General features: G+C 48.0%; 1 protein-coding gene across 3 annotated transcripts in view; it reads right to left on the reverse strand.

Annotated features, from left to right (window-relative positions):
* A1CF (APOBEC1 complementation factor) overlaps nucleotides 1–15,988 on the reverse strand; it is a 28,444-nt gene extending 12,456 nt beyond the window's left edge. For 2 of the 3 annotated variants that reach the window (XM_005530729.3, XM_005530728.3), the window contains exons 1-6: nucleotides 15,896–15,988; nucleotides 10,047–10,190; nucleotides 6,437–6,571; nucleotides 6,094–6,224; nucleotides 4,532–4,770; nucleotides 1,359–1,523 (exon numbers count right to left, since the gene is read on the reverse strand). In XM_005530729.3, coding sequence (XP_005530786.1) covers nucleotides 1,359–1,523; nucleotides 4,532–4,770; nucleotides 6,094–6,224; nucleotides 6,437–6,571; nucleotides 10,047–10,145 — 769 coding nt within the window. In that variant the 5' untranslated portion in view covers nucleotides 10,146–10,190; nucleotides 15,896–15,988. Of the gene's footprint in view, nucleotides 1–1,358; nucleotides 1,524–4,531; nucleotides 4,771–6,093; nucleotides 6,225–6,436; nucleotides 6,572–10,046; nucleotides 10,191–14,083; nucleotides 14,191–15,895 lie in introns of all 3 variants that reach the window. The other variant, XM_014259502.2, reaches the window with a different exon arrangement.
* Nucleotides 15,989–16,950: the final 962 nt, after the last annotated feature.

The raw sequence follows: 16,950 nt of genomic DNA on the forward strand, positions 1-16,950 counted from the left end.
CAGAGAACCATGGCAGGGCAATGAATCATTTCAGATCATTGCTGCCTTTTTTGATCTCACTGTAACTTAAACTGCATTTTCTCTCCCCAAAGCTGCTCTAATTTGCTGCTGTAATGCACCTCATTCCTGATTTTAGCCACTGAATTAAAAGCTGTCCATTAAAAAAAAATTAAAAAAAATTTAAAAATTCCAACATGAATGCTGAAATGATAAAAGGAAAATGAAAGATGATGCAGAACTTCTGTTGTTATAGTGGAAAACTTCTTAGGAGCAAAGCAGATGACTGCTACCAAAGTGTCAAAAGGCCACAAATGTGTTTCTGGGGAGTGTGAGCTTGTTCAAAGCTCGGGAGCAAAACTGGGTAAATAAAAGAAGGAAACAGTTCAGAGAGTGGGATAACATAAATTTAACTCGGGGATAAAATGGGGTCTGCAACAGCTCGATGGTGGCTAAAAGTATGAGCCAGAAATGCTGGAAGGACACAAGGAAAATGCGTGAAGACTTTTGCATTGCTGCCTAGTCCAGAAAAAGGAATGCACAGAGCAGAAATGAGAAGCTGGTGGAAGAAAAATGAAGCTCTGCAGCATTTTTTTAAAAATTAATAGAAGGAAGCTAACAGGAGTGAGATGAAAGGAGATTTCACATTGCCAAGCATCAGTTCCCAATGCCTAACGGACCGTGTGGCTTGCAGAGCTGCAGAAATGGGTTATTTTTACTTTGTTGGTTTTGGGTGGAATTTCCTAAAGCTGGAGCAACTCAGAAGTAAAATCTTCTTTGAAAGCCAGCAGGATTTTTATTCCCAACTAATCTCCCCACTTTCTTTGAAAAATCTCACCCTAAGTGCATGTAAGATATGCCACAAAGGAATATTGAATTAAATGGGAAGCACTAATTATTCACCAATTTACACGAGTACTGGGGGGGATGTATGAAAATGAGCTCAGAATTTAGATAGATCAGATAAAAAAGAGTTGTATTAAATCACTATTTTGGTCACTATCCCTTGCCACAGAAGAATGCTGAAGTCACCCAGCCTGCTTCACCGACTCTTTTTAAGAAAGACCAAACTATTGCAAAACATTTTGATGACACAGGGCATCCCCATGCAGCATTTTGTGTCTCTTCCAGTTGCCAATCATCCTCCTTGGTGGTGGCTGTAGCTGGGAAATAGGCAGCCCTTAACGGGATGGCATTTGGGGTGGGAGCCTTCAGCCTCATGACAATTTTTGTGGTATTTCACACGAACATTTCACAGCAGAAAACCAGCAATTTTTATCTCTCTGTGGCATTTTAGGAACGCAGAAATATTTCCACTTGCAGCACTTTGTTTACGAGGCACGGCACCAGCGGGTTCCTACCTGGTTTGATGCTGCTGAACTCCTTCTCTATGGTCTCCTCGGTGGTCGAGAGCATGAGGTTCCTCACGTAGAGGATTTTCACTGAGGACATGGTATCCTCATCCACCTCCACCTCTGGCTCTGCCCAGTCCACGGCGATGGGGTGTCCCCACAGCTGGATCCTTCCTTTTGAGGGAATGGGCATGGTCAGTGCTGGGGGGGCTTCGCTTCCTCTCACTCCTGCTCATGCTCCATTTTATATTTATATGAATTTTTTATATAAATATTATAAATATAAATTATTATTAATATAAATATATTTTAAAAAATAATTTTATATTATAGAACAGGCCAAATTCTACAAACACGACCCCCCAAAAAAGCCTTCCTAGCTCAAAACACTGCTGCTGCATCAGCTCCCTTCCAAAAGCAGATGGTCACACTCGGAATGGCCTCCTACAAATACCTCTGGAGCCTCCAGGACTGAAAGAAGTGAAAATATGGAATAATTCACTTAAAGTCTCAACTTCCTGGAGTGCTCCCTAAAGGGAAATATTTTAATGCACTTATAAAAATCCCTTTTGGCCAGCAAAGTTTCATTCCCTCGATACCAGAACAGGGATCCTGAAGTCCCAGAGGGATGGAATGAAACAGCAAAAGCAAGGATGTCTCTGTGTGTGCTCGAATTCGTTTGGGTGAAGCTGCAGCAGAAGAAAGGAGGGACACAAAAAAGTTCCAACACATAAAAAAAGTGTGTTTTTTTTAAAAAAAAGGTGTGGGTGTGGAGGATAACCCCAGGGGCTCTGTGTGCAACGGACTGAGCTGCTGAGGAGCAGGGAAGAAAAAGCAAATAAATCACATTGCTGAATGCTGCTGATGCAGTTGGGTGGGTGTCCCCACTCCTTGAGGCTCAGCTCCAGATTCAGCATGTGATGTGAGAATTTCACTGAACTCCAGGGGAATTTTCAGAAGTCTGTATTACTTTCTGTCTGTATGCATGTGTATTAAATTTTGGTTAAGCTGGATTTGTGGTTCTGTTGAGCTTATAGAAAACTCTGTTGAACCGTTTTAGAGGTGTTACATTAGTCAATTCTATATTAAGAATTGCTAATGTTGATTAGATATTGTTATGAGTAATAAACCATTATTAGGTACTGTTATGAATAATAAACCATTTAGACTTAAATTGTTGAGCCAGTCTGAGGATGAGATTGGCAAGGGGTTTTATTCTGCTGGGACTCAACCCTTGGAATCCTTAACTTTTTCCCTCCTCACCCTTTTGCCTCCCTGGTCTCCACATGAATCATTCTAGATTGCTTTAATCTGGTATTTCTTTGTCTGCTTTATCTGTATAGTAAGTAATAGAGTGATCCTTGCCATCAAACCCTGTTGTGCCTTTGCAAATTTATATTAAACCTGCTTTTGCCCAGACCTTGCTGGTGATTCTTTAAGTGACCTAAACCACACATTTGCAGCTGAGGGGACAAAGAAAATCCTGCAAAACCCTCTTTGCCAGATCTAAAAAGGCATCTCTGCTTGGACAACCTGTTTAAGAAGGGGTGGGAACTCCAAAATGAGAGGGTGAAGACAGAATTTGGAGGCTCATTGGAAGTGTAAATGATCAAACTAAATGAAAAGGTGCTGTTCCTGTGGAATCCCTCGTGAATGAGCCGGGATTTGTGGAGTGAGGCTGAGCTGCTCTTCAGCTTTCAGCACAGCACAGAGCCGAGCTGTCAGCGACCAGGGATAAAGGCAGGCTGCTCACGGTTCCGTGGCCCTTTCTGAATTGCTGTTTTCAGTTAAAAAGTGGAAATAATGAACTGGTTGACTTGCAGCAAGGAGCTAAGCTTGGTGCCTCTTGCTGAAAACCAGCCTATCTCCTAAACTCTCGTTTAGCTGGGACAAAATTTTACAAAAGTTTTTTTTACAAAAACTCTCAATTTTTGAGCACTTTCTCTGCAGAGCTCCCTCCAAGAGCAATGAGGTTCAGTTTAAAGGAAGCATCTGATAATGATATTCAACCTCACATCAGCTGGGGACACATTCAGCTCTGGCTTGGAACTTTTTTCCATTTCTTGCCATATGCTTGAGGCTTCAGAGGACTCTGGCTCCTGCTCAGGCTTTTGGAATTCCCTAAATTGTTTACTGAGATGTCCCTAAACTGGAAACTCCTCATGCATTGCACATGTCTGCTCAGGGCTCTGAGTTCCTTCCATCTGTCCTGCTGTCTTTGCTCAGGATTTCAAGTGCTCTGCCTGCTCCTGCCTTTTCCACATAAAAACCATGGGAAAGTTGTGCTGAAGAACAGAATGTGCTCCCACCATCAGGGAGCTGTTTAAACTGAAGAAGAAAATGCAGAATAAAAGGAAAAAATTGTCAGTGTGACATATCTCCCAATAGAAAAGCAAATTAGCTGCTCAAAATCATGCTCAATTTTTACACAATAAGAAAAAAGAGAATTTTAGTGAAGCAGGGTATTTCATGTATAAAACAAGTGAAAGAAGGCTGGTGGTTGCGAACAAATCTCAAACCCCAAGGTTTGTTGGATGCTTTCACCAGTCAGTGAGCTGTGCTCAACAAAGCAGTGCAGGAACATAAGAAAGCAAGAAAAAAATGGTGAAATCCCTGCAAATGCACTTAATGTTAAGCGACCTCTTCACCGAATACCTGCTAAACCTCCCTCTCCTTTACAATGATCTTTGACTGTCTCCCAGTGCTGAATTTCATAGGTTTACTCTAAAGCAATTCCTAATTCCAAGTTTTTTGCCAAAATATCAACTTTTAGTCCATGCTCCAGCCTGAATCTGCTCTCGGATGCTTTCCTGAGCGATTCTCCCCGAGAGGCCGTGAATGAGTTTCCATTTTGTGTTTAACCCAAGATAAGCACAGGACCAAGCACTTCCCACAGCAGAGCTGCAAGGATACATGCAGCCTAATCCAGCTGGCTGGATTTTTAATAAACCCAAGTTCCTGAAGGATGACCATGGCTCATCAGCACGGTGCTGCTGCAGGAGCTGCAGTGAATCCCCATGGTGTGCTGGAGGACCTCCTGGCTCTGGGTGTCTCTAGCACAAAACTGCTCTCTGAGGGCAGAAAACCCAGCCACATTCACTTCCTTGGATTCCCTGGAGATGTTGTCACCACAGCACAAGGTGGCCCCTGAGCTGAAGCCACCCCTCCCCATCCCTGCCAACCTGGGAGCAGCTTCCTCCTGGCCATGGCTGCTGCCCGGTGGTTCTCGTACTCCACGAAAGCAAAGCCTCTGTTCTTGGTTTTATCGGCTGCACTAGGGTAGACGATGACGTCCACGACGCCATCCGTGACCTTCTTCATCTCTGCTAGGATTTCCTCCCTCTTCTTGGTTTTGGGGATGCCCCCCACGAACAGGCGGCAGTTGTCCACGCTGGCACAGACCCCCAGGAGCCTCCCGTTCCTGAAACAACAGAGCTGCTTTGTCAGGAGCCAGGAGCCAAAGAGGGGAAGGTTAAAGCAAAGCCCCTCTTCTGTCCCAAAACACAAGGCCAAACACAAGGCTTCGGGGTCAGCTCTTCTTTTGGGATATTGCAGTGGCCTTGCTCAAGCTTGCAAAAGCTGCCACTCTGCTAAATCCAACACTGAAGCCAGACAGCACAGCTGAAATGGGGGATTTGAGGGAGAAACCAAAGCCAAATTTTGCTTTTCCTACTTTTACTCTCCCTTTTGCTGCCACCAGGAAACTGCACCCCCCACCCCAGATCCCTGTGTTGTCACCAGTGGCTTCCCACTCACTTCATGACCGAGGTTTTGGGGGAAGAAAATCCCTTGCCATGGAGAGGCACCATTTGAGGACTCACCAATGCCAACTTTTGTGCAGCCCCCCCAAAAAAATTTCCTTTGTTCACCTCTTTGGGGTCAAAGTATCTCTTACAGGCCTGGAGAAGTGCAAAACTTCTTTAGAGGAGTCTTTGGAACCAGGGAAGGAAGTGGAGGAGGTGGAGGTGGATGAAGCCTGATCCCTAAGACCTTCCAATCTCTGCTACAAATGACGTCTCCAAGACCTCCGTGTGCCTTGATCCGCTCAAAGCAGCTCACAACCCTTTTATTTTAAATTAAAAAAAGCCATACAGCTGCTGGCATGCTTTATCCCGAAAGGTTTTTAAGCAAAGGCATCAACTCATCCCATTTTGAACTGGCAAAAAACACTAAGTGTGGTTGAAATCCAACCAACACGTATTGATGGGCCCATCTGTTGTTGATTTCTGGGTGTTTTGTTCCCAAATTCCACACAGTCACAAACATGAGGGCTTTTTCTGTTCCTTTCTATTAGAAAATGTCACTGTTTTGCCAATTGGTTTCCATCCTATTTCACCATTTTTTGCAATTGCTCCATCTCCCAGAACATATCTGCACAATCTGTCACGAGGGAGACTGTGACTAGAATAAATCAACAACAAACAACCTGAGGGGAACATAATAAACAGTGCTGGTTAGGGGAAAGTTAATTTGATCCAAAGCTGAATATTTTTTTCCAATGTTCTGATAGATTTTTGTTTGTTTGTTTGGTTGGTTTTCTTCTCCCTGTGAGAAAGAAATTTCCTGTGAAAGATGCTGGCCTTAATGAGCAGTGACTGCACAGGGAGGAAGGAGGAGATTTCCCCTCCAAACACAGGGATCTAAATAACCTTGCTCTGGGCTGCCAGGAAAAATATCCCTTACATGCCAAAATAGACCAATAAATATAATTTAAAGCTGCTTTGAAGGTGTTTTCCCCACTTACCTGATTTCATAATTATTGAGTGTCTTTATTGCATTCTTGGCCTCCTGTTTATTGGAGAAGGTCACAAAGGCGTAGCCCCTGTTGTTGCCATTGAAGTCCATCATCATCCTCATCTCATAGATTTTGCCAATCTGCCAAGTGAGAGAGATTTGTCAGCAAGGTGGGAGTGCTTATTGAAGACTGGAATTTTAAAGCCCACCCAGTTCCAGTTCCATGTGCAGGGACACCTTCCATTGACCAGACTGCTCCAAGTCCTGCCCAGCCTGGCCTTGGAATCAGCTCAGTTCAGCCCTGAAACGCCGCTCTGATCATCAGTGACTGATCAGCTGCCACCAAGTCTCACCTTTTCACAGAGGGGGATAAGTTCATCCTCAAAGAGGTCTCGGGGCAGTTTTCCAATGAAGATCTCACAGCCCCTCTCTGGTGGAGGGCCATCCCAGCCTGGTGGTGGGCCCCCATATTTCCTCTGACCATTTGCCTGCCATGGAGGAAAAGAAAAGAAAGGTTCAGCTATCGATTTTTAAACATGGATCAAACCAAGCCCATGTCTGGGAATGACCCTTGAGGCAGACACCCTCCTTCCCTTCAGCTCCTCACAGATTCAGCAGGGACAACACAGTGTCATGCTGCCTAGGCTGGGATACTTCCAAAGTCTGAGCTCAGACAGTCAGGTAACTCCCTGGAACATGGAAATCCTCCTGGCTCTGGCAGGGGAATCTCCATGGGCTGTGTGTTTGTCATGGGCTGGGTAATGGAACACTTGCAAAATTTAGAACTTGTCTTGATTTACATCCAATCTGAGGATGACACCTGCCTACCCAGGAGGTCTTTCTGGCAGGGAGCAAATCTTGGCCCCAAATAATATTCAAAGATGTGAAGGCCAGTCAGTATTTCCTTTTGTGTCTCTTTCTGCTAGATGAGTGTGACTCTGTTCTCCTCCCCTATATTTAATCTTCCTTCCTTCCTTCCTTCCTTCCTTCCTTCCTTCCTTCCTTCCTTCCTTCCTTCCTTCCTTCCTTCCTTCCTTCCTTCCTTCCGCCACTTCCTTCCGCCACTTCCTTCCGCCACTTCCTTCCGCCACTTCCTTCCGCCACTTCCTTCCGCCACTTCCTTCCTTCCGCCACTTCCTTCCTTCCTTCCTTCCTTCCGCCACTTCCTTCCTTCCTTCCGCCACTTCCTTCCTTCTGCCACTTCCTTCCTTCCGCCACTTCCTTCCTTCCTTCCGCCACTTCCTTCCGCCACTTCCTTCCGCCACTTCCTTCCGCCACTTCCTTCCTTCCTTCCTTCCTTCCGCCACTTCCTTCCTTCCTTCCTTCCTTCCTTCCTTCCTTCCTTCCTTCCTTCCGCCACTTCCTTCCTTCCTTCCTTCCTTCCGCCACTTCCTTCCTTCCGCCACTTCCTTCCTTCCTTCCTTCCTTCCGCCACTTCCTTCCTTCCTTCCTTCCGCCACTTCCTTCCTTCCTTCCTTCCTTCCTTCCTTCCTTCCTTCCTTCCTTCCTTCCTTCCGCCACTTCCTTCCTTCCTTCCTTCCTTCCTTCCTTCCTTCCTTCCGCCACTTCCTTCCGCCACTTCCTTCCGCCACTTCCTTCCGCCACTTCCTTCCGCCACTTCCTTCCGCCACTTCCTTCCTTCCGCCACTTCCTTCCGCCACTTCCTTCCTTCCGCCACTTCCTTCCTTCCTTCCGCCACTTCCTTCCTTCCTTCCTTCCTTCCTTCCGCCACTTCCTTCCTTCCTTCCTTCCGCCACTTCCTTCCTTCCTTCCTTCCTTCCGCCACTTCCTTCCTTCCTTCCGCCACTTCCTTCCTTCCTTCCGCCACTTCCTTCCTTCCTTCCTTCCTTCCTTCCTTCCTTCCTTCCTTCCTTCCTTCCTTCCTTCCTTCCTTCCTTCCTTCCTTCCTTCCTTCCTTCCTTCCTTCCTTCCTTCCTTCCTTCCTTCCTTCCGCCACTTCCTTCCGCCACTTCCTTCCGCCACTTCCTTCCTTCCTTCCGCCACTTCCTTCCTTCCTTCCGCCACTTCCTTCCTTCCTTCCTTCCTTCCTTCCTTCCTTCCTTCCTTCCTTCCTTCCTTCCTTCCTTCCTTCCTTCCTTCCTTCCTTCCTTCCTTCCTTCCTTCCTTCCTTCCTTCCTTCCTTCCTTCCTTCCTTCCTTCCTTCCTTCCTTCCTTCCTTCCTTCCTTCCTTCCTTCCTTCCTTCCTTCCTTCCTTCCTTCCTTCCTCCCTCCCTCCCTCCCTCCCTCCCTCCCTCCCTCCCTCCCTCCCTCCTTCCGCCACTTCCTTCTGCCACTTCCTTCCGCCACTTCCTTCCTCTCCTTCCTCTCCTTCCTCTCCTTCCTCTTTCCTTCCCTCTCCCTACGTTGATTCCTTGTTCCCAAACAAACTGGGGCTCCAGTAAGTTTTCCATTTTTGGCTCCCTGACCATTTATTTAGCCACTTCCCATTCTGGGATTATTCCAGGAAAGCAAATGCCTTGTACATCTGATTTAAAAGGAATGTAAACAAACAGAGATCCTTACAATAAAACAGGAATATACCACAAACCCTTTTAGTTATCTCAAACCTAGGCCCTGAATTTTTCATTCTCATTCCTGTTTTCCCAATGTTTTCAGCAGCAATAGAGTCCTGGGGATATTTGATTTTATGTCTGAGCTGGTGTGTGAGGGGGCACAGCAAGAAATAAACCCCTCAGTTTGCAGTGGCTTCATTTGTGGCTGGAAGGCAGCACCTCCACAAACCCTTCCTGACCAGGAGCCTGGAGGGAAAGTGGACATCAGCCACTTCCCAAAGATGAACGACCCAGGTGTGCACTGAGGAAGAAGATGTTTGGCTGCACTCACAGACAGTCCAGAAGAAAAATCCCTAAGGTACAGGGAAATTAGGAGAGGGGGGGAAAGAGAAGAAGATAAAGGTTGGAATGGAAAAGGAAATGAGAGAGAAGAGCAAGAAGATGTTGAAGTGTGTGTTGGATTGGGAGCTGACATTTGTGCGTTAGGAGTGAGCTTTGCCAGATGTGACAGTAGGAGAAACTGAACACCAGGATAATTCCAAGGCCAGGTTGGACAGGGCTTGGATTAACCTGGGCCAGTGGGAGGTATCCCTGCCCATGGCATGGGGCTGGAATGAGATGGGCTTATGGAACCTCCCAACCCCTATGATTCTAAGAAAGCCACAGTAAATCTAAGACATTCCGAAGTCCCCTACCTTATGGGTCGGGTACAGCAGAAAGGCTCCTCAAGGGCACCAAACGCAGCTGCTGGCCTGGTCCTGGAATGTGCTTTTTCCCAGGAATCTCAGGCTGTGCTTGGGGCTGTTGTGCCCTCTAGTGCCATGCAAAACAAGGCAAGGTTCATGGCCTCCACCTGCCTAAAATCCAGTGTTTCCAGTTCCTTCTTCCAGGATGCCGCTCATGGCAGTGCCCAGTGCTTTCCAATGCTGAGCTTGTTTCGGCCGTGGTAGCCAAGAAAGGCTTTCTCAGGTGGGTTTGAAAGTCATGCCCAAGCTCCCCCTGCCCTACCCACAGGAGGTTTGGATCTTTGAGACCTTGGAGCCTAAACTGTGAGAAAACCTTGGAGCAGGTGAGGCACCTGGCTCCCATGTACCTATGCAAGCATCTGCACTAAAGGTGACATGCTGGACTTCCCACCTCAACCCTCTTCTGAAACTTTGCTCTGTGGGTTTTCTTTGGTTTTGAGACACCAACCCCGACCTTTCCCAACATTTAGCAGTGCCCAGGGTTGTCCTTCCCCCACCTTTACTGTCATTTCCCACCAAGCAAGGAATTCCTTGAGGAATAAGATCCTGCTCTGTGAAAGACATGCATGGATGTGAGAGAGAAACAGAGCGAAAAGGAAGGAGCAAAGAGTGATTCAGGAGCATGGATTCGCTGCTCACGCCCCCAGTGAAGCTTCAGGATGAAGCTGGACACTGCACAAAAGGATGGGACCGTGAATTCCTACCTGGATCAAATTATATCCTGTTCGCTGAATTAACGCACGGAGGGCGGCTTCTTTCTGTGTGCCGGTCAATCCATCCCCGGATTTGTGATTTGATTCCATTGGGAGTGATTATCAGCAAAAAATCAGGTTAATTAGGGGTGCTCACTGCAATCAAATTTAAGATAAATTAAATCAATTAATACAGCTGGGAGGAGAAAGTCCACCCTCCTGAGAAAGTTTACAGGGTCGCTCTCCCTAAATCAGTTATTTTGGAGATAAAACCGAAACAGAACAGCAGAGACCATGGAAAAAGCAGAAATATCCCCCCTGCTGAATGGAAATAAATAGCATTTATTTACTGCACAGTGAGATCCTGGGGAGATGCAGAGGGAATCTGTAGCCTTTTGGTGGGGTCTTGGGAGGCAAAAATATGTAAGTGCCTAATCCTGCATGGAATACACAACAACGAGTCCTTCAGGCCTCGTGTGATGCTGACACTGGGAAGGCAACCTTGTACCAGCCATGTCCAGCACTCTGAGAAACAGGACCTAGCTCCAAACTTGGCCCATTTTTATCTTGGAAAATAAAGAACATGGGAGAACTTCAGATCTTAGCTCAGCTCAGGGCTGGAACAACCTTGGGTTCAGACATTTCGATTCAGAGCTGAAGTTTTAGGTCATGGCTGATTCAAGATTTTTTGGTTTGGGTTTGGGCTGAAAACATCATAAAACTGAAATCTGAATCTGACTTGAGCTACACCCTGGGAAAAGGACATTTACACCACGGATTCACTACTGCTGATTCCCTGTTTCTCCTGAATGCTGAGCTCTGAGCTTGTCCAAAATCCATTTATGTGCTCCAGGCATAAAAAACAGGGTCTGTAGGTGCAAAGCTAAGCTTGAAGTCTTAGGCTGATGCTGAACAGCAGTCAGAGAATACCCAGATCCCTCCTTAGGTCCTCAAGGACTCCATGAAGGAAAATGTTAAATTGTGTCATCCAACACGGTTGTTATTGCCTAAAATTGCATTTTGTTGTAGAAAGCTGTAGGCAAGGGAAGGTGGAGCCTCCCAGGCTTGCCTGGAGAGCAAACAGGGCCAAGAGGGGCTGGGAGGGATGGACTGGGGGTGAGGCACCCTGGGATGGGATGATGGTGGGGATGCTGGGCAGAAGGGAAACCCAGAGCAGTAGGAAGGTGGAAGGAAGGTGGATTGCTGAGCTACTGCCAGATTATTGGGAGGAGACCCTAAACACCCCCCCTGCACAGCAGTCCCTTGGTGCATGTAAGGTGAGCACTGCATGTAAAGAAATGCAGGTAAAGCACTGCAATCTATCTGGTTACAGCTGACTTTCTGAGAGTATCATGATTCTGCAGAAATAACAGAAAAAGCCTTTTCCAGTACCCAGCTTTTGACACCAACCCCTTTTTATCAGCAGTTTTTTCACTGAGGGAGGAGCCAAGGCTTGGGGCAGCCCACCTTGGCCATTACCTGCCCTGTGCTCCTATGCCTTTGTGCCCTGGAAGTCTTAAACAGCTGCTTTCAATTTAAAATGGATTATTCCCAGCACCAAAAATGGAGCACAAGCCCAAGTATTTGGAGGATCTCAGTCCCATGTCTCACTGAGATCCAGAGACTGTGACTCAAACACTTGCAAATAGAGGCACCTTTGCAATGCCAGAATTTGGAGCTATTTAATGCAGAGGTTGGTGAGGCTCTTCTGAATTAATTTTATCTTTTTCCCGTGCTCCCAGGTTCTCCAGTGTTTTAATTACTACTAACGTGCAGGGGCTGGGACACGGATTATCCAATGCAACCGCTCTCTCCTGTCTCTAATTCCCAAATGAGTGTTTTCTGCAGCAGCTGGAGCCCAGTTACTGGTTTGTTTTGCCCTTCTGAGGGCAGCAACAAGACCCTGTGGATGTTTGTGGTGTTTGTGCCTGCTGCCTCCTCCGGAGCTGGCGTTCAGCAGGCACGGGGCAGGATTAGCACGCTGCTGTGCAGAAACCACTTGGAGCCTTTCCCAGGCTGCTTCAGAGAGAGAATGTGAGTGTTCAGAACAAACCCAGGTTAAAACCCAGATTGCTTTTGCACCCTCCCCTTCAAAGACACCCCATATATTCACCCCATTTATCCACCCCATAGGGGAAAGCTCTGTGGCACTGCAAATCCAGCCCCTTATATTCTGCTTTTGGAGCATCCTGGTTTCCTTGGGGAGCTGAGGGATCAAACTGCAGCCCTTGATGGGTGGGTGGGTCTCTCTTAGCCCTTAGAGCTGGACCTGAGCGCTGCCAGGCTGGATGCCTGCAGGGATGCTGCTTTGGATGCACTTACAGGTGGATCCTTTAAGGCCACACAGCCTCTCCTGCGGGGAAGAGGGATTTCCAGGAAGGGCTCTCTCCCTCCCGGGGATGCTTTCACGCTGAGCAGCGAGCACAAGGCCCAGGGCTGGTGGATGAATGGGAACAGAGCATCTCCCTGGCTGATGCCTTTCCAGTGGCAGCAATATCCCTGTCTGCCTTCTGCCTTATTAGATAAGACAGCCGAGCTCTTCTGGGCTCTTCTCGTAAGGCATCCTGCAAAGATATCAGGCTCTAGACCAGCATGTCTAGACACTGGTGCACTCCAGGATATGCTGAAGCAATCCACTTGGAATTAGGGAGCAAGAGCATTCAAGGTTGCAGTGAAGTATTAATCACAGCCTGCTGCAAAACCCGGGGTCTGGGGGTGGGTTGTTAACAAAGATCTGGCTTTAATCTGTGCCCGGTGCTTCCACACATTCCTGCCTCTGACCCATGGAAACAACCCTGCCCCATGGAAGAGGTGCAGGATGCCCATCCTCAGGGCTGCCCTGACTCACCTGGAGCTGTGGAGGTGGTCCTGCTGGAAGTGGGGTCCAGCTGGAGACCCCCAGCACCAGCCCCTGCAAGCCCCCACTCTCGATTCCAGAGGAATCTGCAAGCCCCCACTCCCGATTCCAGAGGAATCTGCAAGCCCCCACTTCTGATTCCAGAGGAGGCCAAGACTGGGCTGGACACAGACATGGACATGGACAGCCCCATGCACCACCCGGGTATGGGTCATTCACAGGTTATTTATGAGCTAAAGAGCTTTCCCCCATCAGTGGGGTTTCTCCAGGATGGAAACAGCAAATCCTTCTTTTCTTTGAGGTATAAATCCCAACACAACAAATCCCAAACCCAGGGTAACAGGTTTTCCACCCTACAGTTTCCCAAGCACTTCTTTTCTCCTTCCTTTCTTCTTGTCTCCCTTGAGCCAAGGACATCTAAACACTGTTTTTGGACAGGGCACTTTTCCACCTCTGCCACCCAAGGGTCCATCTCATGGAAACACAGAATCATTTAAGTTGGAAAAGCCCTCTCAGATCATGGAGTCCAACCATTAATCCACCACCAAACCACGTCCCCAGGTGCCACACCCATGTGTCCATCGGTGCATCCAGATGATTTCCAGGATACAAATCATGGGGGGATGTTTTATTTCTGAAACTTGTGGAATTCCAGCCCTTTCCCCTTATTGCAGGCACCAGCCCCAGTCTTTGCAACAGTGCCTGTGTGCTGGGATGGGTTTTTTTTCACCTTAAGGGAGGAGAATTCCTGTCACCCAGAGGAAACATGATTACTTTCTCTCCTTCTTTGCTCCCCGAGCCAGGAATCAATTAGCAAATCCGCCCCCACAGGGTAAAACCCCCCTTCCATGACTGCTGATGGAAAATGTGAATGACTGCAGCAAATTCAGTGTTTTAAAAAGAGAATCAACCCAGCCACACTTAATAGAAATAATAGTTCTGGAATTCAACCAATTTCAGGGATTTGCCTTTAAAATGGATTATCATTAACAAGGGCCACCACGTGAAAAAGTAAAGGAAAAAAAGGAGAGGGGGAAGCTGCATTTTGTTCAGAAGTTTAAATTGAAATTAACACCTTTGAAAGTGCGAACTATCCATATTTCCTATTTCATCCTCATTTGTGATGAAATTTTGACAACAGCACCAACTTATCATGGTCACAGCATCAAGAAAAGGAAGGTTCTGCTTTTACCTTATATCAGGGTATCACCAGGTCTGGCTTTTCTCTCTCCACTCTCATTTATTTTAGGTTTCTGCTGCAATTCTGAAGTGCCAAGGCAAGAAAAGGTCCTTTCATACCTAGCAAGCCCACATCAACAAGAAACAAACCGATTACGATACCACCTCTCCATGACTACTTCCACACGTGGCTCCCTCACACCCACTACAGCACATCCTCTGGCTTTCCTCCATCCAATCCAGGAGCAAGGTAAATCCAGAAGATTTCATCCCAAAAATTGTGGAAAACTTTGCTTTGCTTCTGGGCTATTTGAAAGAAGAGGAATCTCTTTCCTCAGCCATGCTAGGATTTTTGCTGAGGGGGTATTTGAGGGCAGAGCCTGCCCCTGTGCAGCCTTTTCAGGGAAAGCAGGTTCTCGGTTTCATCAAGGAGATAACAAACCCATGTTTATCCCACAGGATCAATACAGACCTGACTGTGCTCAGCCACTTGGACACATCTAATTAAGGCCATTTTGTCTGGTAACTCCTCAGTGCAACTGCTCCTCCTGAAGAATAACAACCTCTTGGAAGACTGGACAATGATATTCACTCCTTCCCCTAATAACCCAAATAGGTCACTAGAGAAACCATTTTCCTCTAGATTATCAATGTTTTGGGGATTTTTTCCCCTCCCTCCAATCTCCAAGCAATATCTATTCCTTTCTATACATCCAGAAACACCAAGCATGCTTCATTTTCTTCCCCAAAACTAGAATTCTTGTGAGCTGCCCCAGCTCCTCGCTGGGGTGACACACTGAAGGACGGAGTCCGATTGAGCAACGCAGCACGAGGTTTTCATCCCTTGGCTTCCCCAGGTGGGGGGTTGTTTTCCACCTCTGGTGGCTCCACATAAATTGGGAACTCGCAAACATTTGCAGGAAAACAGGGAAAACTCAGAGCGGCATGAAAGTGCTGCAGCACATGAGCCTGGAGAAAACATTTCCTGCCTAATCCAGAACATTTTTTTGCTCGGCCCCTTTTGCTTGGGAATCAGCTTTTCCCTTTGGAATCCCTTTCCTATAGAGCATGGCTTCTGCAGCTCTGTCACCACAAAATTCTCCCAAAAAGCCACTCTGCAATGCTGAGCCCAGCCTTCCTCCCTTGCGTTTAATCTGCATCCCCATGTGCCGGACACTCGGAAGCCATCCTTCCCTCCCTGCCTGCTCCCACCCAAAACTCCTGTTCCACCGAGGGGAAGAGCTTGGGAGGAGCATTCTGTGCTGGCCAGAAACTGCCCTTGCTAGTTGGGAGGGATTAGGGAAAGCTGAGGAGGTTTTGGGAGCAGTGATTGCCTTTGAAGGGAGACTGGTCTCTGGCAAAGAGGAGGGACACCAAGTCGGCTGGAAAGATCTCTAATGATTAAGCCTTAAAGTTGCGCTTTAACAAATCCAGAGGGAATTATGGCAGGGAAAATCCCTCCTCCCCATCCGCCTCATCTGGCCTCGCTTTTCAGGCAAGGAGGAAAAGCAGAAAACTCCCTCTTTCTATGGCTTTGCCAGGTAAAAACCGCGCCGAGGCTCCTGAGGAGCCCTTCTGTGCCCAACCTGCTCATCCCAAACTCAACGCCAGTGGTGTGGGGCTGTGTGGGGCCAGCCAGGGGGTCCCGGCCCCCCAGTCCAGCCCTGCTGGAGTGGGACAGCTCTGGGGTGTGAGGCTGATGCTGGGGCACTCTTGGGGTGGGAGGCTCCCACTGGAGCCGCTCCTTCCCAACGCCACCGCCAGCCCCGCTTTGCGCACCCACTCCCACCCCCCAGAAACCTCCCAGCAACCAGCAGCCGCCTACCTGAGCAATTCTGGAGATGGCCCCCCGGGAAAGAGGTCTCCTTGCTTTGTGGGGAGTTTGCGACGTGTCACTGCGGTTATTCCCTAATCATCATATCAAACTCCAAAGGTTCAGCAGCCCCGGGCTGCTTTACAGTCCCGCAGGTTAAACTTTAACCCGCCCTATCTGCCAGCTCCCCGCAGGCCTTTGACCAGATAGCTGCCTCAGACAGCAGCCACCAGGCCCAGCTTTCCCTGCTTAAATGCAGGCAAGTCCCAGTTTAAGGGCTGGGATCGTTCTGACACCGGTTTGCTCCGTGCTTTCCCACCTGATCCATCCCCGGTGCTGCAGCTCTGCCCAGCAGAGATGCCGGGAGAAGGGACGCAGCCTTGTGACACTCTTGGGCTTTACAGGAGCTTTGGGTTTGCTGGAGGATGATGGCAGGAGTGAGAAATCCCTTTTGGTGGAGAAATTCCTCTTGGTGGCCTGAGCAAAGCTGTGGCTTTGCAGGAATTGCTACAAAAATGTTATCCAAGCAAAGACTCGCAGCGAGGAAAGCCAGTGCATGTTTTGGGGAGGGTTTGTTGCACCCAGAAAAGGCTGTGAATAAATCCAGCAGCCACGAATTTCTGCAAGGGGTGGCTTCCAGGTGGGGTAACCTCTGAGCATCCCGAGTCTGTGGTCCTTGTGCCACATCTGGTGATGCAACAGCTGGATTGAATGTTTGGCTCTTTCCAAAATCCCTCTGGACCCTCACAGGAATGAAGTGGGGTACCACAGGACTTTAGCAGAGCGATTTCATGGAATTAAAGGACCATTAAGTTTGGAGCAGACCTTTATGATCTTCGAGTCAAACTAGCACCACCATCATGCTCACCACTAAACCATTTTTCTCGTATGATGTGCAAGTCTAAGATCCCAGCACTGGGATCCATCCCTGGAATTGCATCCTGCTGTGGCTGTCTCTGACCTCAGAGCTGGAGCACGACCAGGCTGGGGCATGGTTTGCCATCCCAGAGCTGACCCTCACCACATGGATGCAGTCCCGGGCTTCATTTGCAGCCCTGTTAAATGAA

This window comes from Pseudopodoces humilis, chromosome 9 (assembly GCF_049639895.1).
Source record: "Pseudopodoces humilis isolate 2021_Gansu_Grassland_sample_001 chromosome 9, ASM4963989v1, whole genome shotgun sequence".
Classification (NCBI taxonomy): domain Eukaryota; kingdom Metazoa; phylum Chordata; class Aves; order Passeriformes; family Paridae; genus Pseudopodoces; species Pseudopodoces humilis.